The sequence below is a fragment of the Macaca mulatta genome, chromosome 13 (genome assembly GCF_049350105.2).
Source record: "Macaca mulatta isolate MMU2019108-1 chromosome 13, T2T-MMU8v2.0, whole genome shotgun sequence".
Taxonomy (NCBI): Eukaryota; Metazoa; Chordata; class Mammalia; order Primates; family Cercopithecidae; genus Macaca; species Macaca mulatta.
Genome location: NC_133418.1, coordinates 24,648,046 through 24,674,358, shown reverse-complemented (window position 1 = coordinate 24,674,358; position 26,313 = coordinate 24,648,046). Strand labels below are relative to the sequence as shown.

Genomic DNA, 26,313 nt, shown 5'->3' with positions numbered 1-26,313 from the left:
AAGAGAAAAGGCAAACAAAATTAACTTAAAAGTGCAGTGGGATATCATCACAGGGTGATCACCTGATAAGTCAATGAAATCCAGGTGTTTCTATTTCTTTTCTAAGGAAGAGGGAATGGGAAGTGTAGGCAACTGGGAGAGAATAGATGAGAATAGAAGTGCACCCTCAAGAGAACAGGTAAGCACTTGCCTGGTTAAAGTATCAACTTCCAGTCTCTTCTATTTTTGATTCCTGTTTTGTGTTAATCTTCCCTGATAAAAATTCTCAGGAAGAATTTTCTTGACAATTGATTTCCTTCTGAAGAATTTGGTTTTAGGCAGATAAGGGATATTTAGGAAAAGTCTTTTTGTGCATTTGCTGCTTCTAAATGACGTGGGTTTTACATATCATCATACAAATGCAGCATAGTTTGAGATGTTATTTTCTGGATTCCTTTACCTGCAACCCACCTGCCATGATGCTATTCCAGCGAGATGGAGCTACAGACTGAAAAAGCAGTTGACCCCTGAACAAGTGGAGGTTGGGGCACTGACCACTGGTGCAGATGAAAACCTGTGTAGAACTTTTGCATCCCTAACTTAAGTACTAATAGATTACTTTTGACTGGAAGCCTTAGTGATAAAATAGTTGATTAACCCCTTTTTTAGTTATACATATTGTAAACTCTATTTTTCCAAAAAAGTATGCTAAAGAAAAAATGTTATTAAGAAAACCATAAAATACAGAAAATATATTTACTACTTATAAAGTGCTTGCTCACAGGTGACACACACAGAAGAAAATATAAGTGAATCTGCAAATTTAAAACCCAAGTTATTCTAGGGTTGACTATACCATGATGAATGTAGCAGTCCCCATCTGTAATCTAGGGCTTTCCCCTTTATTGTACCTGTGCTCACTTCCAATGGCCGTATATATGTCTTAGGTTCTTTATGATCTTGGGCAGAGAGATCTGCCTGCATGCCTTGCTGGCCAGAGGGCCTCGAATGTGCATCTCTTAGGAAAGTGCTATGGTTTCACTATGTCCTCTAGAATCCATCTGTTGTAAAGTTAAATTTCAGTGTAATGGTATTGCCAGGTGGGGCCTATTGGGATGCATTTAGGTCATGAGGGTGGAGCCCTCTAGAGGAATACATTAATGACACAATAAACAGAGCTTATGAGGCTGGAATCTTTTTTTCTCTTCTTTTCATCTGTCATGTTAAGACAAGGCTTTTCTTTCTTCGAAGGAGTCAATGCTACAGGCGTCATCTTGAAAGCAGAGAAAGCAGACCTTAACCTGCCCATGCCTTGATCTTAAATTTCCCATTCCCTAGAAGTGTGGAAAAATTCATTTCTGTTCTTTATGAATTACACAGTGACAAGGAACCTGTTATAGCAGCTTGAAATGGAACAAGAGGTAGAGCTCACAATCAGTGAGGACAGGATGAGGTATATACATACCCCAGCTTCCTCATCTCTCAGGTGGAACAGCCCAGAGGAATTTACTCCATGTTTCCACATGTGGGTGATCTTCATTTCTCCTGAGTCAGGTGGGTTGTTGATACGTCTTTTACCTTTCATCTTCTGTTCCCTTTCTCATTTTCCTCCTTTCCTCCCAGTGTAAATTTGCTGCCTAAACAGGAATCCTCATTGCTGGTGGACCCGAACTAATATAGTAAAACAAATCGTTTATCTTTTCTATGAGAGGTATTTCCCATCTTTATTCATATCACTTCTCTCTCTTTGACATGTAGGAATATTCAGGAAGCACTTAATTTTTTTAACCAATCTATTTTAGAGTGAATTTATGCAGTGATTTGTTGTTGTTGTTGTTCTGTTTGTTAAAACAAAAAAATAAGTTGTAATCCACCAACCAGCTGAAAGGTCTCCTCTTGTGGCAGAGAGAACTTCAAAGAAAAAAGGAAAACTAGGTTAGGCCATGACTGGCAGGTGGGTTTAGATGTGCCTGATTATACTCTCCTCCCTTTGGAGTTCAGACACAACTGACCAGCATTATCATTACAACAGAGATCTTTAGACTGACAAAACAGATGCTTTGTAGCAATAAGATACCATACTCCAACATGACAGAGAATAGGCCCTGAAAAAAATCTAAATATTTGACCCTAGATATATTTCTTCATCATAGTCTGAAGTGGCCCTGCAAAGTTGCCTGTAGTGAGGGAAATTTTCATTCTTGAGAGACTCTCCTCCCCTTACTAAGTCTTTTCCTAAGAGTCTGACATTTTTTTTTAAACGTCTGATAGGCACCATTCACCATCTACTTTGTCTGCTACCCACAGGATTCTTCCACATGACAAGAACCATGGCTTCCACGCACCCTTATCTAAACTGAAGTATTTCTTTATGATGAATTCAACTCTTTAGGCAGACCTTAACTCTGTCAACCATTGGTCAGTCAGGAATCCTTTGAATCCATGTATGACCTGGAAGCCCCTGCTTCAAGATATCCCACCTTTCCAGGACAAACTAATATATATCTTATATGTACTGATTTATGTCTTTCCTCATAATTTCTGTCTCTCCAAAGTGTTTAAACCCAACGTGTAATCCTATCACCTTGGGCACATATTTGCAGGACATCCTAAGGCTGTGTCACAGGCCATAAGCTTTATCTTTGGCAAAATAAACCTACAAATTAATTGAGACCTGTCTCAGATACTCTTTTGTTTATACTGGGTCACAAACTTAAAAATCCTCTAAAACTGTCTACATATCAATAAATCTACATTAGAGACAGTGGAGTGATCATATCTTAACAGTTAAAGCTCACAATTTAAAGGAACCTGAGTCTAAGATTTGGTCCAGCTCTCTTGTTTCATGAAAATACTTTGAGATTTTTTAAATTTTACTTTTGAGAAGGACAATTTTGGGGAATATGTTTATGGCAGTGGAATGAATGATGTCCCCACCCCAAAAGATGCCCATGTCCTTGTCTCTGGAACCCAAGTGTTATAGGAGTTATTAAGAAATTATTTTAGGCAGATAGAGAGGAAAAGGGGTCCTTGGGAAAGTTTTCTTTCTATTAAAGCCTCTCCAGAAAAGTTTATTGTCCACCAGGAAAGCCCTGGCTCATAGGGCCAGGTTGGCAAGCTTTGATATGCAAATTCTGCCCATTAGGAACTGAGTCCAGCCAAACATGGCGATTCCCACCATCTTCTTCCTTTCTCCCACATATGCCTGGCAACATGGCTGCCCCCACATATCCCCCACATATGTTTTCTGGTGTCAGTTTTGGCAAGAGACAGAGAAAATTTTTCTGAGAGAAGAGCTAGCACAAAAATTCTTTTTAGCTAGAAAATCTCTTGGGTAAAATGAATGATTACTTCTTATACAATCTAGGTATCACAGAGTTTAGGGGTCAGATCTTACAGCACATGATAGGAATAAGAGGGTTTTGTTTGTTGGTTTGTTTTCATATTAGGAGGGAAAATTAGATTTTCAGGACACAATCTGTGAGGGACAGACTGAGTCAGACCTATTGTAAGAGAAAGAGGAGATGTGGAAGAAGTCAGGGCAATGAAACGTGTCCCTGCTCCCAAATCAAAAATAAAGTCATTGATTTTAGAAGGTGAAGCAAACCTCTTCACCTTCCATCTTCTTAGGAAGGATCGAATTTTTCCCAGAGTCCCTGCCCCTCCTTTACTCCCCTGACATTGCATTGTGGAGCTAATCACATGTGCTCTTAATCCCTGCTCCTGTCCCAGGCTGGAAGAGGCTCACTGACCTCACCATGCCCAGCAGGATAGAGCTGGTGCCCTACGCACCAAAGGAGAAGAGGATGGCTTCTGCGCAGGTGATAAAGGCTTTACCACCCGTTACATTTCAGTATTATTCTAAGTAAAGTTGTGTGGAGAGGAGTGAACATACGGGCAACTTTACCTGGTGGGCTTGGAAGAGGCCAGGCTCTGAGAATGACAATGAATTCACATTTCTAATTTTCCAGGTGGCAAATGCTAGCTTTCACAATTATGGAATAGTGGGCTTTGAGTTTAAGAACAAGACAGACTTTCAGGTACTGCAATAAATGAGAAGATATTTGGAATAGGGTCCTTAGCCCAAGGCTAAAGTCAGGCTGGAAGTCCCTGAGAGCTGCCAGGTGCTGGCCCTGAGCTGTGGAGGAAGCATCTGCTCTCCTGAGCCACAGGGCTGAGGACCTGGGAGGAACCACGGGCCCTGCCAACAGGGCTGCCTGGCAGGGGCTTGAGGGAAGGAAAGTGCTCACAAATTCACAGGCTTCTTTAAGCATATATCCCGCAGCCTGGCAAGAGTGAAAGTCTCAGGACCCAGACCTCAGGACTGGCTCTGGATTCCTGGGATGGGTGCTGTCAGCTGTGCCCTCCCTGGTCCTGAATGACTGGGACCTTGTTGGAGCCAAAGAGGGAGGGTCAGCAAATGTCCTCAGAGTCTTTACTCAGCCTGACTGTGTTCTGCTTGGAAAGAAAAGGACCACATATCACACAAATAAATGTAAAATTATGTGTGTATGTAATATAAATATCTAATATAAACTTAACATATTGAATACAAATAATCCTTTAGAAATGTTATATTTCTATATTTGTATATACTATGTATCTGTTTATGAAAAAATATGTGATATGTGTTTATATATAAAGAGAACTTTGATGGCTAGTATAAGGTATAGTTTTAAACTTTAATAAATCGAACGTGAACATTGAAAATGAACACCAGGTGCAACACCTGATGGCCCGTTTCTTACCACAGTCCCTGAGAGTGATAAAGCTCAGGACCCTCTTCCATGTTCCCCTGGGCTGAGAGCAGAGAGCTGCCCATTGCTGAGGATGATGAGTGACCTGATGTGGGGTGTGGGGAATCACAAAACAGCAGATGCCCAGGAGATGGATAGTGAGTCTGGGCTCTGAATGGAGGGAAGTTTTTTCTCCAGAGCTCAGCATAGACAAGTCCTCTTCTGGTCATTTCCATCAAAGAAAACAGCACATGTGGCTCAGAGGCTGCATGGTCACGGATGAAGACCCTCCAAGGCTCATTTCCAACTTCCCCTCTGGCTGGGGTGATGTGGGATCTCTCTGCCCAGCTTTCATACCTCACCAGCTGCCAGCTGCTGGGACTCTGTTGACAATGGTCTATGTCTATTCCATGCACAAGCTTCTCAATATTTGACATTTTACTTTCTGGTCTCCAGTAACCACGACTTGCCAACTATGAACCTTCCACAGAGATTCAAGGAGTAGGGCCAGAACCATGGGTTCAGCAACGTGCCGGGCCATGTACATAAGAGAAACAAGGTGTGGCCCGCCGAGGTATGAAGTGAGGATGAATTTACATCATGAATTCAGAGTAGGAGGTGGGAGAAAACTTCGTGACATCCTCCAGGCAGTGATGCCCACAAGATACAGTAGAGGTGTCCATAAAGGAGGTGGGAAGAGGATGTGAAGCAAAGAGGAGATGTGAATTCAGAGGTGTCCCCCAGCCTGTTTCCCTCAGAAGATTTCAGACCCTAAGCAGCTCCTGTGCAGAGCCGTTGCTAGGGGAGATTTGTGCATGACAGGGGACAGGAGGAGGGAACACCTCCCTCTGATGGCATCTTGGTTGCTGATGGCCAGAGTGACATCTGTTCAGGCCTGCTGCCCCTGACCCAGGAAGGGATCACGTCCTGCGGGGCAGCAGGAGCCAGCGGGAGCTCAGAGTAAGGCCTGATTTACACTGGTGCCAGACTAGGATGCTGTTCATAGTCCAGCCAGCCCTGCAGGAGACAGTGACCCTCTCATTTGGGACACAGGTGGGGGGCTGGAGATGGCATCCACACAACATGCTGACTATTATCCAAGTGGGAAGCAAACATGCAGATGCCCAGATATTAATACGAAGCAAGCAGTTCATTCAATTTGATGAAATTCTGATCAGAAAGAGAAAAAGCAGGCTAACCACTTCATCATCAAAGAAATATTCATGTTTAATACAAACTATCTGAGGATGAAGCCTCAGCCCACCTTCCTCACCAGGCAGTCAAAACAGAAGGCAGAAGAGAAGAAAAGATGGGTCCAAAGTCCACAAGGTGCCTCCTGAGGCTGATCCTGCTTAGAGAAGGTGGGGGCAGCAGATTGTCTGCTGGGACTGCCACACCAAAATTCCCTGGGCTGGATGGCTTAAAGGAAGGACATTTACTTCTAACAGTTTGGAAAGCTGGGAAGTCCAAGATAAAGATCCAGAAAGATCTGCTTTCTGCTGAGGACACTCCCTCTGATTTTCAGATGCCACCTTCTGTCCATGTCCTCACATGGCCTTTCCTCACTGCATGCATGGATGTTGGGGGTGGAGGAGAGTTCAATGGGGTCTCTTTTTATAAAGACACTAATCTTGTTGAATCAGGGCCCCATCCTTATCATCTCCTTTAACCCAAATTACCACCTTATATGCTTTATCTTCAAATGCAGCTATACTGGAGGTTAGAGATTCAAGATCAGAATTTCTGAAGCACAATTTGCTCCATAGTAGGTGGACTTTGGGGACACAGCCAAGGCGGGCATGAAGGCAAGGCTGGGCTTCTAGTCTCAGAGCTCAGAGCACAGAGCACAGAGGTGGTTCCCATAACTCAGGACACTGGCAACTCCTCCCAGGTACTAAGTAACACAGAGACCACATTCCAGCTTTAGGGGCTATTGACAATGAAACATTATCACTCCTAAGCTCTCCCAGTATTTCTATGATCAGGCTTAGATGTTAGGGTTATTATGGGGTTTGTCTACCATCTAGTGTCAGGATTGTGGCTTAGCATCTTATATAGGATTACAGATGCTGAGTCCCAGTGAGTCTTGACTGTGAGTCTTTTCATGGATATTAATGAAGGGGATCTCAGGCCAGATTCATCCATCACTAGGCCAGATTCACAAAATAATTTCTCTTGTCAGTAAACTAGTTACATAGTTGAGGACAAATGATATTCAGAAAAGTTATTTGTGACAAAAATATTATGAACTAGGTTCTGTGACCCATGTGAGATGTCAAAGGTTTTGGAAGAAATGATGGGCCACGAGGAATCCCGTAGGACCTAATGGCAGGGGTGGGAATGGGAAGCACAGGGTGCTGTTCTGGAACTGTCATCCCAGTCTCCTTCCTCCCATCCAAGAAACCCTTTCAGAGCAGCTCTGAGGACCACTGCAGCTAAAGAGGTGAAAGGGGGATCTTTCAGATGCCCCATTGTCTGTAGTCATTGAGCCTGTGTCAGGATCACCTCTACTTGTATTTCTAGGATACCTGAGGTTTTTATCCAGGTACAGCAGGCAGTGTTAGGTGTTGGTAATCACATGGAACATCCATTATGTTCCAGGAGAACGTGCCCATTGTCATGTTGATTATGTAGTGAGGTTGTTTCTTGGTCAAAGTGAAGTCTCATGGAATATTCAAAAACATGACATAAATTCCTCTCGAAGGTGGCCATGGTAGTCCCAGCATCTAATTGTGTGACACATATTTAGGTGTCCAAGAAGCAAACTATTGTCATAGTCCTTTTCCCTGCACAGGGTATCCTTTAATAGTTCAGTCACTCAGTTGCTATTTTCCTGACCAGGTAGCTGGGTTGTTGACAATGGCCTATGATTTAGTGGAAATGGAGTAAAATATAGTGTAGGGGCAGTCAGCATGGCTACTGTAATTGCATGTAGTTTGGCCCATTGGGCAGAATGTCCATGTTCAGTGTCAGTCAAAAGATGCCATTCCCTGGCGTAATGGTGGTCACACCCAATGGACCCACTGGCATCTGTTTTGTACAATCATCAGGTCCCCATGCCATACCGACACAGGCATGTCTCTGAATCTTTGGCTCATTGTGGCCAAAGGAGAAGCTACATTGTTCCCTATGGGTCATTCATTCCCTTCTAGGAGACTTGTCATTTATTTATAGGAATTCATTCATTTGCACATGGATCCTATGGGAACTGGGTTAGGGCGAATTCTGACTGCATCGTTTCCATTTAATAATTTGGATCTGTTGGGCCTTTCCAGCTTTATTGATTGTGTTTGTAGGCACCAAGGTGAGAATGGGTAGTTAAGGTAGTGGCGTCATGCCTCATACTCTAGCTCTGAGACACTCAGCCCCTATCAGTTTCCTACAGCAAGCAAGGAGTGGCCTTTCAAAAGAGGCACAACTGGTGTCTGCTGTTGCCACAGGCTTCAGTCTGCATGCATAGAAATGGTGGACACCTGGATTTCCATCAAGGAAATAGGCTCTAAAGGTTTAAAAGATGTGCCTCAGTCATGCCTTGTTGAACAGATTTCAAGGGTACCGTTGCAAAGGGCCTTGTTCATGGATGGCAACTTTGTTCGTGATTTTGACTAACGTTACAAAAAGTACACCCAGGTAAGATTTGTCCCCAGTACCTAAAAATACCTACTAGCTTGTGGGTCTCCTTTTTATTAGTGGATGCCACCAGGACCAACAACGATTAACTACACCTGGGATACCTCCTCCTAACTATATCTGGGATAACTCCTCGGTTTCATTTTCATGTGGTTTTGACATTCATCCTTCAACAGTCCATCATTGGTCTGCCAAAGTGGATTGTTCCACTGTGACACCAGGCTTTGTGACATTTTCATCTTTTTGTAGCAACTATTAAATTAACTAGGTAGTGTTCCAATCTTCATTGAATATGCAGTCCTGCATTTGCTGAATAAGGTTCTGGGGCTTAGGAAGCTTAGCAGGCAGGCAGGAGTGGATTTGCCCCACTGTCATGCCTTGAATTCTTAGCTATGAGTGGGGATAGCCCCTCAGGCAGCAGTGATGTTCTGTGGCACAGCAGCAAAATGTCAGTACCTCTGTTGCACTCTGCAGTGAGAGTCATGGTCACCAGTTCCCAACATGGCCCAAAGGGAATGGTCCACATGCAGATCAGGACATGAGCACATACTCACCACAGGATCCTCATTTGTCCTGACACTTTCTGATGTCATCAGTTTAATTTTTTCTGAGGGGACCTGGGAATATTGACAGGTGGATTACAGCATATAAAAATCCCAGAGAAGTCTGAATTCCTTTATTTCACCTTTTATCTTGAGAGGAATATAGTGCCAGTAGTCTCTGGTGGAGACGTTGGCCCTATTCCTTTGTCTGTGCCTTTCAGACAAAGACATTTGGGTCTGCAATGTGGCTTAACCTAACAAATACACCAATCAGGGTGCATAAGACTTCCCTGGCCTTTTTCATGTCTCTTTTGTAGAGAGTGAGCCTCCTTTTCTGTGAAGGCCCTTTTTACTCATTTTGGTTCCTCTCAGATGCTTCAGGGACCGTTGAGAGTATCTTTCTTGTTTTATTTTGGGTGACTCAGGGTCCATCTGATTACGCAAAATTACTGGGATTACAGGCTTGAGCCACCATGCCAGGCCTGGAATTTCTTTTTTTTTTTTTTTTTTCTGATCATTTTTAAATTTTCTTCTTAGTTACTTGTCTGAACTTACTGATAGTACCTGACTTAAGATAGTTTGAGTTATGGTTTTTTGACTTTCAGATGGTGTGAATGTGATATGCATTCAAGTAGAAATAGAACTTCTAGTATTCATACAACTATTGTATTTTCTCTTTCAGTACAAGATTCAGTACATTACATGAGGTATTCAACAGTTTATTGTAAGATAAGCTTTGTGTAAGATAATGTTGACCAACAAAAAGCTAATGTAAGTGTTCTGTGCACATTTAGGATGGGATAGGCTGAGCTGTAATATTCAGTGGATTAGATGTATTAAATGTATTTTCATGCATGATATTGAAAAATCTGTATCTCACATGGTGTTTGACCACAGATATCTCTGCTTCCTTTTATTTTTAATATCAATCTTTAGTTTGAATTTATAGGAACTGCACATGTGTCTGCACAGCGAAGTGGTCACCAATGATTTGAGACGTTTCGCTCAAATATCTGGAGTGTATACATCTATCTTCTGTCAACCCATCTGTGTGTGGTTTAAAAAGCAAACTCCATGCAAATTGCAGCTAGTTCTTACCTCCCTCTGGTTTTACTTTGCACAAAAACTCCTGGTTCTCATCACTCATATCTATAGCTTCTAGATCACTAGGAATGTGTGCAGAGATTGTTTCAGCAATATGTGTCTATCTTATCCAGGAATCTGCTATTTACTATCAGCAGATGCACTACTTGCCCCAAACAGGGCATCATCTTGGACTAGTAAAGCTGTGGGTTTTTTCTGTTCATATCCTGTGGAGTTCTCCACGTTTAGCTGGAAACACTGAAGAATTTTTTTCCACTCCTTGGCTTTACTCAAGTTCACCCCCTTTGGCAGCAAGCTGCCAGTTTCATTTGCTATCCTCACATTGGTAAAACTCCAGTTCTGTAAATCACGCTGAATGACCTGGGAATAAAAGGGTGCTGTCACAGGTAAAAAGCTACATACAGACTTTATCTGTCCTTACTCAAAGCACTAGTACTTTTTTTTTTCTATAAAGAATATGTATGCTTAATTACTTCATGGTTCGCCAGTTTTCAGAGTGCTGAAATAGTTTTGATATTTCAGCTTCATAAGTGTGTTTGTTGTTTATTTTTGCACAGAAGATTTATTAAACTCTGTGATGCCATAAACAGAGATGTGTTCTAAAATGCGATTAATAGCCATGCTGAAATGGAATGAGGTAATGGATTAATATAAGTCATTTTGGACTTTAGAACGTGAACTCCAAAATAGCCAAATAGAGCAGAGATGCTAAAACTGTGTGGCCACCCCACTAGCTGTCTGTCAAGGAAGCAGCTGGTATAATGAGGAAACACTGAGGGTCTTGTTGAGGTTTTTGTTTCAGGTTGAATCACTGTGTGAGGCCAGTTACTATACTGCTGACAATAATAAACTGCAAAATCTTCAGGCTCCAGGCTGCTGATGGTGAGAGTGAAGTCTGTCCCAGACCCACTGCCACTGAACCTGTCTGGGATGCCAGTGGCCCTGCTGGATGCACCATAGATGAGGAGCCTGGGAGCCTGCCCAGGTTTCTGCTGGTACCAGGCTAAGCTGCTGCTGACACTCTGACTGGCCCTGCAGGAGAGGGTGGCTCTTTCTCCTGGAGACAAAGACAGGGTGGCTGGAGACTGCGTCAACACAATTTCTCCGGTGGTATCTGAAATTGGAAAGAAAACAGAAACACACTCATGTAATCAAGATCAAACCCACTGTCTTTGCGTAGAGGCAAAATTGTTGATCTACATTGAATTTTAACTATATTTCTTGCAGAGCAGAGGTGTCAGGAGTTTTCAGTGATGTGCAAAACCACCTCATGTTCCCCTCACCTGGGAGCCAGAGCAGCAGGAGGAAGAGAAGCTGTGCTGGGGCTTCCATGGTTCCCTCTGGGTCCTAACTGAGCAGTTCCTCCCCAGAGCTCTGACCCAGGCATTGATATGGGCTCTGGAAGGTAGGGCAGCTGGGAGGGACATGCAAAGCAGCTGGGGTGGGAGCTGGGCTTCCAGCTGCAGGGACCACCTGCTTCTTCCTCTCTGCACTGAGCATCCTGTGCCTCCCTGGTTGTCAGGTCAGAAAAGTCGGTTGGCTCAGTCTGAGTGTAGAACTTCCCCCTGGTGATCACAGAATTTCACTCCTGTGTCTTTCTTCTCCTCAATCACCTAAATTCACCCAGATGATGTTTGGTACAAGCCTGTTAAGAGCAATATAAAAGGCTGTGTTTTCATTTCTCTCTTCCTATCCTCAATATGCCCGGTCGTCCCCCTAAATGCATTACTGAATGTATTGAAATGAAGAGTCTGTTACAACGTAATCTTCCAGGCACACCTACATTTGCTTGTTAATAATGTTTTCTGAGGGTCGTGAAGCTTTTCATTAACCCAGACACATACCCTCTTTGAGTTAAAAGTGAAAAACTTCTGTTCACAGTCCCACGTCCTGGCAGGCCCTGACATAGATGCTCCATGGCTTGCCGCTTGCTTGAAATTGATCAAGTAACTTCACTTCCCTGTGTCTCGGTATCCATCTCTGTGTAATTGTGACAATAGTGGTACCTACCTTACAGTGCTGTAGACAGTTTAAATAAGATAAAACATTTACAATAGTATTTATTACATTATGTATGTGGGAATTAATTTTGCTTTTATTGTTTGAATATTAAGCACTACAGTCATCATCATTATCATAAATAAACTTAGCATGGAAAATAGTCTTAAATCTAATCCAAGAATGTTTTATCCACAGTCAAACTAAACTTTAAGGCTTTTTCTTCAGTACCTGTACACAACTCTAAAAATCCTAATGATTTGGTCTTAATCTGTGCTAAAGTACTCAGACCTTCAATCATTCCCACCCATCCCTGTCTAATGTATTACTTCTCATCATCCATTATCAAAATGCTATACTGTAAAAGGTTACCATGTCCTGTTGCTGTCCTTCTTTCTTATATAATCTTCATTCTACCTTGTTATCTTTTGTCTAATACTTTCTGCAGGACAATGAGGATAAGCTGCCATCATTGCTTGTGGACTTGCTCCAGTATAATTTTGTCTGTCTTGTTATCTTGGAAATGAAGACTATGTCTTGCAAAGAAACAATGTGTTATCAAATATCAAATGGGTCAATGTGTTATCAAATAAAAGATTTTATCTACTTATGATCCAATAATTAATTTAGACCGACTTTGACATATTTTTTAATGACAAAGAAGAGAAGATGATATAAGAGGAAAATACAATACAATAGAAAACACAAGCTATTGTAACTCTTGCTTCATGGATTTTTACATCTATCTTGGACATATGCTTGGTACATGTGTACAATGGTGATCCAAAAACAGAATGCTAACTGGCTTAAGGAATGCCTGTATTATCTTGGGTCTTGCCTGCTTTTCCAATTATGAGCAAAAAGCTACAATACTATTTGTATGAGTATCAAACTTTCTAGCTGCCTGAGATAGAGGTAGAGAAGATTTACTGAGATAAAAGCCTTGGAAGTAGTAGAGGCTTGTCCTATGACGTTACAGGTGTTGCTGTGGTTGTTGTTAGGAAATACAGTGGGAGTGAATGCAGGTAGATTTACAAGCTCTGCTCTTCCTCACACTCACAACTCCCTCTAGAGATCATCAGATGGTGGTACAGGAATCTCTGACACCTCTAAGGAAGTCTTTCTTGCTCTTTCCAGAATATTTCCTGACAAGTATTGTTTTGAGTCACGGACTAGGTGGAAGTGGATGTTGAAGAAATGACGAGAGAAAGGGAAGAAATTTTCAAACCCAGGTAGTTGTTGTAGGCACAGGGAATTGGAATTTTTCATAGATTTTTGCCACACTTCTATCATGTTGGGTAGAAAGGCATCACACCAGGCTCATTCTTAAAAGAAACATTACATTATTTTAAAGAGAAGGAACTGTGAATTTCTTGTCAAATTGATGTTTAAAATTCAAAGATACTTTTTTTTTTTTTTTTGAGACAGAATCTCACTCTGTCACCCAGGCTGTAGTGCAGTGGTGCGAACTTGGGTCACTGTAACCTCCATCTCCCTGGTTCAAGCGATTCTCCTGCCTCAGCCTCCCAGTGTGTTGGGATTACAGGCATGTGCCACCACACGCGGCTAACAATAAGGGGGGAGTAGAGGGCCACAAAAGCATGTACACAAGAGACAACTTTTCTTCTTTTTTACAGAATAAGTCTAATTGTAAAATAGTATCATAATGTATGGAACCATGTTTAAGACAAGTCTCCTGGTGTTCTAATTTATGTTGAACCCAAGCAATGTTGTGATAGAAAATGAGTTTCTTTTTCTTTAAGCTGAATTTGAATTTGCTCCAATAACCTAATAGGCACCCTAGTGACACGTCCTCTGTGATGATTGCCATTGTCCCCATTTCTAACAAGGATTTCTACTGGATGCAGAAGTTTTTCTAAGTCTAACAAGAGGGAAGGTGACTGGGCCATCATTGTCCTCTTCTCAGATTTCCACTTCCTGCATAGGAGGTAGAGGTAGCAAGACATTATGAAAGGGGATTACAAGCATTTGTTAGTGAACAAAATATGACTAAAGCAGTATTTTTATTTTTTATTTTTAAATTTTTATTTATTATTATTATTATTTGAGACAGACTCTCACTCTGTCACTCAGGCTGGAGTGCCATGGTGCAATCTCGGCTTAGTGCGACCTTCGCCTCCTGGGTTCAAGTAATTCTCATGCCTCAGACACCCAAATAGCTGGGATTACAGGCGTGTTCCACTAAGTTCAACTCGTTTTTTGATAGTTTTAATAGAGACAGGGTTTCACCATGTTGGCCAGGCTGGTCTTTCTGACCTCAAATGATCCATCTACCTTGGCCGCCAAAAGTGCTGGGATTACAGGTATGAGCCATTGCACCGGGCTTTAAGCAATATTTTTATTAAGTAAAGTGTAGAAGAAAAAGTGGAAATAATGTGACAATAAGAAAACAAAATGCCAATATGGAAAATGATAACTTTAGGGCAGAAAACAAGAGAAGGCAAACCAAGATTCCTGTAGGATGAGCCTCCAATGCACAATCCAAGGAGGAATGTCAAGGCTGAAAACTCTGGAACTTCCAAGTAGTGACCAAAAGTACCAAATTCTGAAAACACAGAGTACCCAAGTATCAGCCTGTGAGTGTCCCCACATCAAATGCCAGCAAATTCTGGAATATCCAGGGGCTGACCAGTGCAGGAAATCCTGGAGCCTCAGTGGGGTGGCCAACAATGAGCCCCAAAGGCCTGGTTGGGGCCATACAACAATGAGACTCCGGCTTCTTAGAGTCAACAGAACAGGAGAATTCTTACAACCAAGTGTCCTGCCTTAAACAATTGCACAAACCTAATTAGCAGTGAGCCAAAGACAAAAGTAAAAACCAAACGTATATATCAGGGCAGAAAATAAGATACAATGGCTGATGGATAAATAAAATGACAGAGGAGAAATGGCTACGAGAAGGAGCAACCAGGATGTAGTCAGGTGTGCTATGGGGGACTTCAAATGGACTATCTATCCAAAGGCTTGATTCCCTGGATCATCTGATATAGGGCAGATGGGCAGAGGGGACACTTACTGGTGTGCAGGAACCAAAGTGGTGCCAAGTAGTCTCTAACGTGGGGCCTGCATGAAGATCTCTCCAGGTTCTCCAGCTTGGGTGGGTTGGGGTCCAGTTGGGGAACTGGAGCACACAGCGGCTGGCCTGCATGAAGCAGTGACTCTGTGGCCACTTGCCCATCCCCAGGGCTCCACTGCCTGTCAGGAAAGATGATGGCTCTTAAAACAGCCTTTGGCCAGTGTTAACAGCTCTGCAATGTTAGCAACTCTGTAGCTTTGATGGCTGTAGCTCTGATCACCGTCTCGCCCTCTCTCGCTGGTCGCTGTCTTGCCACATCTCCAAGAGCTGTCTTGCCCATTGCTGACCGCTGTGTCCATCTTCTCTTAAAGTGCCATCTCGTGCTGTGTCTTGCTGTCCTGCTTCTCCGCTGTTTCTGCCGTCTCACTGCCACATCAAACGCTGCCTCTCACCATCTCTAGTGGTGGGTGGCTGACTCAATATTGATGCAAGGCCAGTTCTTGGCTTTGTTCAGGAAGGAATGTAAGAGTAAGCCGGTGATAGAAGAAAACAGCTTTATTGAGGCAGCAGTGGTGTTACACTCTGTGACTACTCCTGCAGAGCAGAGGTATTTCATAGGCAGAGGGCTGAGAGGAGCAGCCAGGGGCACTTTTACAGTCACATTTATACCCACCTTTAATCATGTGATAATTAAGGGGTGGGCTGTTCAGAAATAGCTAGAAAGTGGGTGGTGTGCCCCAACTTCTAGGTGTTGTCATGGCAGGGGCAGGAATTTCCAGGTGTTGCCATGGCAAAGGGTATGACTTCTGGAAGTTGCTATGGCAATGGTAAACTGTCATAGCATTGGTGAGCGTGTCTTATGGAGAGGTCCTTTCAGAACCCTGTTCCTGTTTAGGCCAGCCTCACATCTGGTCCAGAGTGAAGTCCTGCCTACCTCTTGCCTGAAGAGTAACAAGAAATCTGTAATAAAAAGTTACTCAAAGAAAACCTCCAATTTTATATTTGGTAGTTAGTGGCATGCTACTTATCAAAATTACACAAAAATTCAAGTGAATAAAAAAAATACTCTCAGAATTATTATAGGAGTTCATAATGTCCTGTAGTCCAGAAATTAATATGGATATAACAAAACAAAGAAATTAAAGGCTGGTATCTGTTTTTAATATAAAAAAACTCAAGAAAAAAGAAAAATGGAATCCATCTGTATATCTACACATTTAATGACCACACATTGTAAAAAGTATTACAGTTTTTATAAGAACACTGGATAGGTAATTTTAATTTCTGAAAAATTTATATGAACCATAAGATATGTTGGATCTCTTACCGTAACTTAAAAAATATTTCCTCGTATTTAAATTCTTTACCAATTTTAGTGACTTTTCATTGCTTAGAACTTTAGTTGATATAAATAAGAAATGTGTATTAAAAGTATACCATTTTGATTTAACCTATGAAATATACTTAAATTCTTGGAAAAATCCAAAAATACCTAGAAAAGGGAGTTATTGCCAGAAGATACGCAGTTCTTTAGTGTCAGGCTGCGATTATCTCCCAGAAATAACTTTTGGGTCATGTGGCTTCCAGTACACTGCAAGAATAGAAGATGTGAAGACAACGTTACTTAATTGGATTTGCAATTACTCACTTTTCACTGTTAACCAATTTTATTGAAAAAAATGACTCCAATCAAATACATTGATTTTAAGTGTACTGTTGAACAAGGTTTTATAAATAAATACACTATTGTAAGCAAAATCAGTACACACAACATTTCTATAACTCCAGAAAGTTTTGTCCTGCTCTTCAGGATTCAACTTGCTTTCCACCTCACAGAACAGAAAATCCTTGGTTGGCTTGTTGTTAGTATAGATTCCACTTTCTTTTTAAGAATTTCACATAAATGGAATACAGCACGTGTTCTTCTGTGGCTGGTGACTTTCGTGCAGCATAACGGTTTCCTAGTCTCACTCATGTCACCCTGTGTCCTCATGATGTGTTACTCTTTATTTTGAGTACTATTTAACTGTGTAGTAATTTCATAATATATCCCATCATCTGCTGTTGGTCATGTGGGCTGTTTCTACTTTGGGCTATTATGGATAAAGCTACCACAAATGTTATTATACAAGGCTTTGCATGCATATTTCTTTATTTCTTTTGGGCAAATACCTAGAAGTGCAGTTGCTGGGTCTTACAGTGAGTGTTTAATACTCTGCCAAACTGTTTTCCAAAGTAGTTGTACCAATTTAACATCTCTTCCCAGAATTCGTAAGAGTTCTCAATGTTTCAGCTAGTTGTTTTTAACACTTTTTCTTAATCATCACTCAACAGTGACCAGAATGGCTAATGATCATTAGGTTATGTTTTCCTTACAATTTTCTTGACTTCTGTGAGTGCTTGACTTGTGTCAGTATATTGTAAACAGGATCAATATTGTCTTAACCACCTTTTAAATATTTTCCCTAAGTCATGATATTTAGGATGATAACAGGAGATCTAAAGGGACTGTTGGTAGTAGTAACAAGCGTTACTCAATATTTATTATCATACTCCTTAAGGCAATACGTTTTGAGTGAAATAGCATTCAACTAGACTCGGGATAAAAAAGATCTAATGTCTCCTTTAGCATTACATATTAGAAAACATTGGAGAAAACAATCCAGGAAGAGAATCAGAGGGTGTTTCGCTAGTGGAGAAGTGCTGCAACACCTAAACCCTATTAATGCCAGATCTTTGCAGTGTTTCCACTCATAAAGTTGGGTTGACTCCTTGCCTTGTTCTCCTATGTGTCATGTGACTTCATGCTGATGGCATGAGACATCACAGAGGGAGAAGTACACTTGTGTACAGAAACATGGCTTAGGAGATTGACTTTGGAGATGGCTGCAATGAAATATGCACTTTGAAGAAGTCCCCTATGAAATGTCTTATAAATTGTTTCTTATGGTCAGGTGTTTGGGCTCATACCTGTAATCTCAGCACTTTGAGAGACCGAGGAGGAAGGATCACGTAAGGCCAAGAATTTGATGCCAGCCTGGTCAACACAGGGAGACCTCATGTCTACAAAACACACACACAAACAAACACACACAAAATTTGTGAACAATGGCATCACAAAGTGATTATTTATAAATATTTGCTAAGAAAATTACAAAATAAAGCAATGTCTTCTGAGCTAACAACACTATAACAAAGATGTTAATTATTTAACTATAGAAAATGCAGAGAACATAAAATTGCCCATTTTAACCATATTTAAAATGCAGTGCATGGCATTAAGCATACTCACATGTTCTACTATTATTATTGATACTGTCTCCAGAATTCTTTTCATCTTATAAAAATTAATATCTATACCCCTTAAACAATACTCTCCCCCCCCCCCGTTTTATCTATCCCTACCCCCAGCAACCTCCACTGCATTTCTGTCTCTATGTTAATGACATCTTTGAAGTAGGTTCACCGTGCACTGGTTCCCAACGTACTTGAGTCTGGGAAATAGAACACCCCATACAGCAAGTTACATGAAGTGGGCTTATCATTTACAGAGAAGCAGCAAGGGAACACAAAAGTCTTGGACTCATGGGTCAGTCCCGCAAGGCACAGGAGAGCCATGTGGAGCTGATGGAGTCGACTGTCCCCACTTTGCACCACAGCTCAGGAACCTGGAAAGCAGCCACTCTGGGTTTCATATCCTGGGGTAACAAGACACACAGGACTTATGTACTAAAGGACATTCCATTCTACGGGAAACTGCTATACAGCACAGGTAGGCTGTTCTGACCAGTTCTTCTCTATCTCAGGATGTTACAATTCCAGCACATTCTACAGTTATTCTTGAGAACTCTTAAAATAAGAAAGAAAGTGGAGAGAACTCAGTCAGTCCAGGGTCACTGGAGAACTGTCTTGCAGTTGCTCCACCACCTAGACATCCCCCTTAGTAAAGCTAGTATATTTCATATGCCCACACACTTCCCCTAAACTGGTGCAGAAGTTTATCTTTTCAGATTGATGAAGCACCTTGCCTTACACAATCTCAACGCAGATTATTAAGCCATAGTGAGAGTACATTTCACTGGTCCAAGGAAAGCTACTACCACTGGCAAGAGGATAACACCCCCAAAGCCGTGACCTAGTCCACGATCCCATGATCAAAAAAATAAGATGCTAAAGAGGTGAAAGGGGGATCTTTCAGATACCCCATTGTCTGCAGCCATTGAGCCTGCATCAGGATCACCTCCACTTATATTTCTAGGATACCTGAGGTGTTTATCCAGGTACAGCAGGCAGTGTTGGCTGTTGGTATTTGCATGGAAAGTCTCTATTGGGTTTCACAAGAGTGTGTCCATTGTCAAGTTGATTGGGCAGCCAGGCTGTTTCTTGGTCAGAGTGAAGTCTGATGTGGTATCGAAAAACACGACATAAATTCTTCTCGAAGGTGGCCATGGTAGCCCCAGAATCTAATTAAGTGACATACATTTAGCTGTCCAGGAAGCAAGCTATTGCCATAGTCTTTTTCCCTACACAGGGGATCCTTTAATAGTTCAGTCACTCGGTTGCTATTTTCCTGACCAGGTGGCTGGGTTGTTGACAATGGCCCATGATTTACTGGAAATGGAGTAAAATATAGTGTAGGGGCAGCCTGCATGGCTACTGTCATTGCATGTAGTATGGCCCATGGGCAGAATGTCCATGTTCAGTGTCAGTCAAAAGATGCCATCCCCTGGCTGGATGGTGGCCACACCCAGAGGGCCCACTGGCATGTGTTTTGTATAATCATCAGGGCCCAATGCCATACTGACACAGGCATGTCTCTGAATGTTGGACTCTACGTGGCCAAAGGAGAAGCAAAATTGTCCCCTATGGGTCATTTGTTCCCTTCTAACATGCTCGCCATTTGTTCCTGGGGCACATGGGGCCTGTAGAATCCTGGTTAGCACTGATTCTGATTGCATCATTTCTATTTAATAATTTGGATCTGTTGGGCCTATCCAGTTTTATTGGTTGTGTTTGTAGGCACCAAAGTGAGAATGACTAGTTAAGGTAGCAGCATCACGCCTGGTGCCCTAGCTCTCAGATACTCCGGCCCTATGATTTTCCTACAGCAAGCAAGGAGTTGTCATTCAAAAGAGGCACAACTGGTGGCTGCTTCAGAAAACTTTTGCATCCAATATCTGAGTCTGGTACACCCAGTAACAATTTTACATTGCCACAGACTCTAGTCAGCATGCATAGAAATAGTGGACACCTGGATTTCCATCGAGCAAGCAGGCTATACAGGTCTTAAAGAAATGCCTTGGACATGCGTTGTTGAACAGATTCCAAGGCTACCGTTGCAAAGGACTCCATTCAAAGTTGGCAACTTTGTTCATGATTTTGACTAGGGTGACCAAAAAAAAAAAAAAAAAAAACCACTCAGGGGGACAAAGCAGGCCGGTGAGAACTCAGTGGCTTTCCCAAGCTTGCTTGTGTTGCATTTTTGGTGACATGGATTGTTGTTCACATTGGCTTTCTCTGGTAGGTACACCTGGAAAGCATTATATTTATCAAGAAAAAAGGAGACTGTGAATGATGTCACTGTAGAATGTGTATATTCCTTGTTGCAAATGTCAAATCCATGAAGCATAAAGTGGTTTACTAGAGGATATTAAATTCATTACAAATTGTTGAAAAGCCTTAAAGACCTTAAAGAACAGGCTCCAGTCAAAGCCTCTAGAACAATTCCAAGAATCCTACTGCTGGCACAGGCTGGGGAGGAGCTCCTACTGCTTGAGACTCCACAATCAAGCTGTCTCCGGCAGCAGAAAAGAGAGCGGCTCTTCTCACTACTGCCCCCAGAAGGACAGCAGCTCTGCTCTCAACTGTCAGCTGCTAGAAATCTGACCCCTTTCTCTGACTGCCCATCAGATGTGTTACTACAGAGTCATTTTGCATTGAGACGAGGGAGGGAAAATGCCTGATCTCATTCAAATGTGCTCATTTTCCTGGTCTGGGTCACAGCCAGCCAGCACAGTCCTGTGGGCACAATACCTTCACTTGCCAGGTTCCTATAAAATGAGAGTATCTTTCTTGACTGTGGAAAACATGGGGGCGGGGAGGGTCAAGGAATAGCAAAAGGAGTACCTGGAGATTCCTGAGCTGTCCACTCTGGTTTCCACAAACGTTTTCAATCCATTTAATTCGTGATAATAAACACCTTTCTGCCTAACCAGCCATTATCACTTTTCTCAGATCCAAATGATTCAGTGATAAAACTAAAGAGAAAAAATACAATTTTCAACGTTTAAGCTGACTAGGAGGCTGTCTCTGGTGATTACCCCTCCATATCCCACTACGTGTTTCATCTTCCCTTTGTCTCACTGGACATCCAAGTGCAGATAATGCTTCACGTGACTGATCCCTAGAACTTCATCCTGATGACTGTTGAAATCTTCTCTGAGTTTTACCAGTGGAAGTGGCAATAGATAGAAATATTCCAGAAGGTCTCCTAGGTTTCGTATTTTCTGTACTTCCTCTATAAAATATGTAACATCAATTCTGTTTTCTCTTGCTTTATATGGGCTAGATCTACGGCCCCAGCACACACCCTAATGCTCTGTGTTGACAGCTTGTCCAGTATTGCATTAAGTAGAAATGGTCACGTGATTATCATATCGTTTCTTCCAATTTAATGAAACAATTGTTATGTCTACTCTTTGGATTCAGAACCATCAACCAGAAAACTACAACCCTGAGAAAATACAAATGGACTATTTCAAGCTGTTCAGTTGACATAACAATGATGAGTCTACAGCTCATGTTCCAGATATAAATATTCTGTTTATGGGAGTAAAAGCACAAAGCACCAATCACAGTTAGTGTTTCAGAGCCTCCACCACATCTGACAGCATAGCAATTCACTAGCACAAGGGTTTGTGTGCCAGCTTTGCTTGATGGATAATGGTTTTTTCCCTGTCTATAGGGAAAGCTGCACCTGTGCACATGACAAGAGCATGAGCTATACTTTGCTTTACCATTTTTTAGTTAAATAAGTTGCTTGATCCAGAGCCATATTTTGGAAGAACTTCTTGACTCTGATGAAAACACTTTGAAAATCCTCAAATAATATTTTATGCAGAAACATAACCGAAAAAGAAGGCAAATTCATATATAGTAAAATAACCACTGCCCTCCTCATGTTACACAAGGTCCACTGGAATCACCGGATACCAGCTGTTAGTCTGAGCCCTGATGTGTGGTACAATGTTAAGGGTTCTGGAGGGGTCAGTTTTCTTGGCAAATTAGGTGTTCAGAAGAGCCAGTAGCCCTGCACATCTCAGTTAGTTGAAACTCATATTGTTGAGTCCCCACGGGGACCTCCGTAACATTGGTTCGTGAGACTCTCTGGGAAAGCTGAGAAAGGTGACTGACTGAAGTCCATGTGTTGAATCATCCTCATTGTTAAAAGCCCCTGCTCTTTACTGGCATTTCAATTAATACTCACTTGGAAAGCTTTTTTTTTCCCTCTATTATGGCTCATTTTTGAAACTTCTAGTCATAGCTTTGCAGAATGACTTTGTCTGAAATCATCCTGTTGCCTTTCTTTTAAGGCCTGATGATCTGTCAAAACCAACAGCCAATATTATTAAATAGCTGTTCTCTTGGCAATATGATCATCAGATGTAACCCTTGCAGTTTACTCACTGTTATGGTTTTTACATTTCCAGGGCTTCCTTGACAGTGGCACTGATGTGACTCCATCCAGATCCATTGTTGTGAGAACTCTATTTTGCATATCATCACTGTGGGCATGAACATAATGGAGACTTTCACAGGATGCAATGGTTAATATTTAACATTAGTCAACATTTTCTCTAGTCCTACCCTTGGAGCTCTACTGGATTGGAAAAATATTTTAGGTAAGGACAACCATTTCGTAAAGTTTCAAAAATAAAGGTTACAATGAAATTTTCTGTAGCAAGAGTATGAATTATATGTCATCCAGACTACCCTTTTGTTGTGGAATGTAACAACAATTATTTAAATGTATATAATTCAGATATTTTACCAATATGTATATATTGCATATATAATAGAATGTATGTACCTAAATGTGAATACTGTATATATTTGTAGCCAACATTTTATCAAGTTAATATATATTCACTTCTATGTATCTTAAATATATACACACATTTTTCCATAAATAAGATTAATTTTAAATTTTTATTGAAATACTAATTAGTTTTAATTTTCTTTTTCTCTTGATAACTTCATAATTTGATTATTAAATATTCACATTTATACCACCAATTTAAGAAAAAATACATATGTTTATATAGGTAGGTGTGTAAATACTGTTTCTGGAAACGTTTATGCGTTAATTATTGGTAACTGGTTAAATACACAACACAGTGGCTTATAACAGGAAACATTTGTTTTCATGTTCATGGATGCTCATGTCCACAATCATCTGGCTGATCAAGAAAGGGCTCTGCTGAGTGGTTCCTCTGCAGGGCACTGAGCTCGTATTCAGCCTGTAGATATCAATTGTTTAAGAACAACACTGAACAGCATTGACTAAACATGACACAAGATTCTTGTGACAGGTCACAGGAGTGATCAACCTCCCAAACTAAACCCCACAGTTGAATTTAAGTCTAATAATTTCTAACGTAGCCTCACTCATTTTAAATATATTCCTTTATTTCAGTGAGTAGAAATTTTCAAGAAAATGTTACTCCACTTAATTATAGAAGTGTTTGATCATTCCATGGACAAATAATTATGTTTTCAAGCTTTACAATCCTGAAAATATTTGCAAACGTAAGTTTGCACTGATAAGAAAACAAAGCTGGATGTGTTGTCAACATGTGGCTTCAAATACAATTTTTTTAAATGGCCTTTTTTGGGGAAAATCATTTTAACTTATGTGAATATCCCTCCTTACCTCTCATGTCCTATAGAGTTGCCCAATAAGAGGTCCCCCCATGAGATTTGGACGTCAGAAAAGGAAGACTCAATATTATCCATTGTTACCTAATACGGGCACAGAGACAAAGGTGAGGACTGGAGAAACACCTGGAAAAATACTCTAGGAAGCTGAGAACTTCAGCAAGCCCAGACTTAAGCTTCCAGAAAGAACTGAGGACCACACCATTAAATAGCCCATACTTCAGGGGCGGATGCATTGTGTTTTCTGAGGGAGCACCAGAGAATCCTGTTTCTAATATCAACTTTCCTGAATACTATATCCCTGGCTTTGAAAGGCTGTGGTGTGAACATTAATCATAGGAATTGGGTCATTCTGTCATACCCAACAAAGACAAGAAATCAGAGGAGAAAGACGCTCAGGGTGAAAAATATTGTTTCTAGAATGCAACTGAAATAGGCCCTATTATCCCACACAAATAATGTTTATGGTTTTTTGAATAAACATAGAAATTGACTTCTCCAGTCTTAAAATTCAAGATAGTTACATCTGTCTTACCTGAGCTCTTTTTTCAGTAAACCAACCATCAGGCCTCCCAGATACTATCAAGGAGCTGAAATTTACATATCACTGAATCGGGACAGTGAGACCTCAGACCCTTCACCCATTGTGATTGCCTAACTGACCTCCAGCTTCTTGTTGACCAAATTGTCTTTCTTACCCCTCCCTAATTCCTGTTTTCCCACATTTCTCCCCTGCTATGTAAACCCCTAATTTTAGTTGGTCAGGGAGACACATTTGTGAATGGTGTCCCATCTCCTCGGCTGCAGCACCTGATTAGAGCCTGTTCCTTGGCAATACTTGTTGTCTTAGTGATTGGCTTTCTGTGTGCAGAGCTGCAGGATCTACACCGAATCCCTGGTATTTCAGTAACAAAATTCTCTGCAAGCTTCACTGCTTTGGCTTCTTGTAACCTGAAATCAAATTGATCCACAATTTCTGAGATAACTTGATATAATTCTAGGATTCACTTTGTCCACCACTGCTTACCAGCTGAGCTCGCCAGCTCGCAACTATTCCTCGTGCCAATGAACTTTCTCAAAGAGCCATAGGTAACATATTCCCTTTTTCTATAAATGCTAACTTTCTCTTTGTTCTTCCAACATATTGAAGACCACTGAGTTTTCCTGTATGTCCCATTTGGGAAGTATTTCTATGCAAATAAAACATTAAATTTAGAGATTCATCTCTACATTTTATTTAGACTTCAGTAGCTTACCATAATTCTCCGTATTAAGACAATTCTGGCTGAGAATAGCTATAGTGGCTTCTTCTGTGTTGTATAAAGTCCAACTGAAGCCATAAACTGGACTCCTCAGGTGTCATGATCTCTGTCTTTAGTAAATCAAGAGAGGGATTGCTATGTCTGTGTAGTTGGGGCTGAGAAGGGGAAAAGTATTAGGGTGCAGAGGTGACTTCATGTCCCCCTCTACCGACACCATCAGAGTGTGGCTGCATCTGAGGAACACTCTCAGCCCATGGAGGCATCAGGAGGAGCAGCTGGGGCAGCCCAGCCTCACACATCTGCTTCCCTGGGGGTTTATGTTCGGGTGTGTAACACTGTGGGAGGGTTACTATTATACTGTAGACAGTAATAAGTTGCAAAATCTTCAGGCTGCAGGCTGCTGATGGTGAGAGTGAATTCTGTCCCAGATCCACTGCCGCTGAACCTTGATGGGACCCCACTTTCCAAACTGGATGCAGCATAGATCAGGCGCTTAGGAGCTTTTCCTGGTTTCTGCTGATACCAATTTAAATAAGTGCTAATGCCCTGACTTGCCCTGCAAGTGATGGTGACTCTGTCTCCTGCAGATGCAGACAGGGAAGATGGAGACTGGGTCATCTGGATGTCACATCTGGCACCTGAGATTGGAAACATAAAAACAAATGTCCACACAATTAATCATGTTGTTAGACAATTTCCCTGAATAGTGAAGCAGTACTCAGAAAACCTGGGCTGTGTAAACTGCTAGTGTTCTCCTTCCTTACCTGGGAGCCAGAGCAGAAGGAGCCCCAGGAGCTGAGCGGGGACCCTCATGTCCATGCTGTGTCCTGAGTGGTTCTGACTTCTACATGAAGTGTGACCAGCCTATTAATAAGTCTTCTGGGCAGGAGGATGTGCTCTGGGAACATGCAAATGAGCAGGGTACAGAGCAGGCTGGGCACAGCTGCAGGGCTGGCTCATGTCAGTAACTCAGCACCGACTCAGTGTCCCCAGATGTCCCAGGTAAGATCAAGGTAGCAGAAATTTGTCTGCAGAGAATGTGTTTCTACTGGGGACTATTTTGTTATGAGAGACATTGTTTAGATTTT

General features: G+C 41.6%; 1 protein-coding gene across 2 annotated transcripts in view; it reads right to left on the bottom strand.

The window, feature by feature from the left end:
• Window positions 1-26,313, bottom strand: part of LOC701504 (immunoglobulin kappa light chain) — a 676,887-nt gene that overhangs the window by 603,955 nt on the left and 46,619 nt on the right. Inside the window, exon 1 of one of the 2 annotated variants that reach the window (XM_077959054.1) lies at window positions 11,275-11,355. The exons of the other annotated variant lie outside the window; for it this stretch is intronic. Within the exon in view, the coding sequence (XP_077815180.1) occupies window positions 11,275-11,323 (49 nt within the window). The 5' untranslated portion in view covers window positions 11,324-11,355. Of the gene's footprint in view, window positions 1-11,274; window positions 11,356-26,313 lie in introns of those variants that run through there. 2 annotated transcript variants of the gene reach the window in all.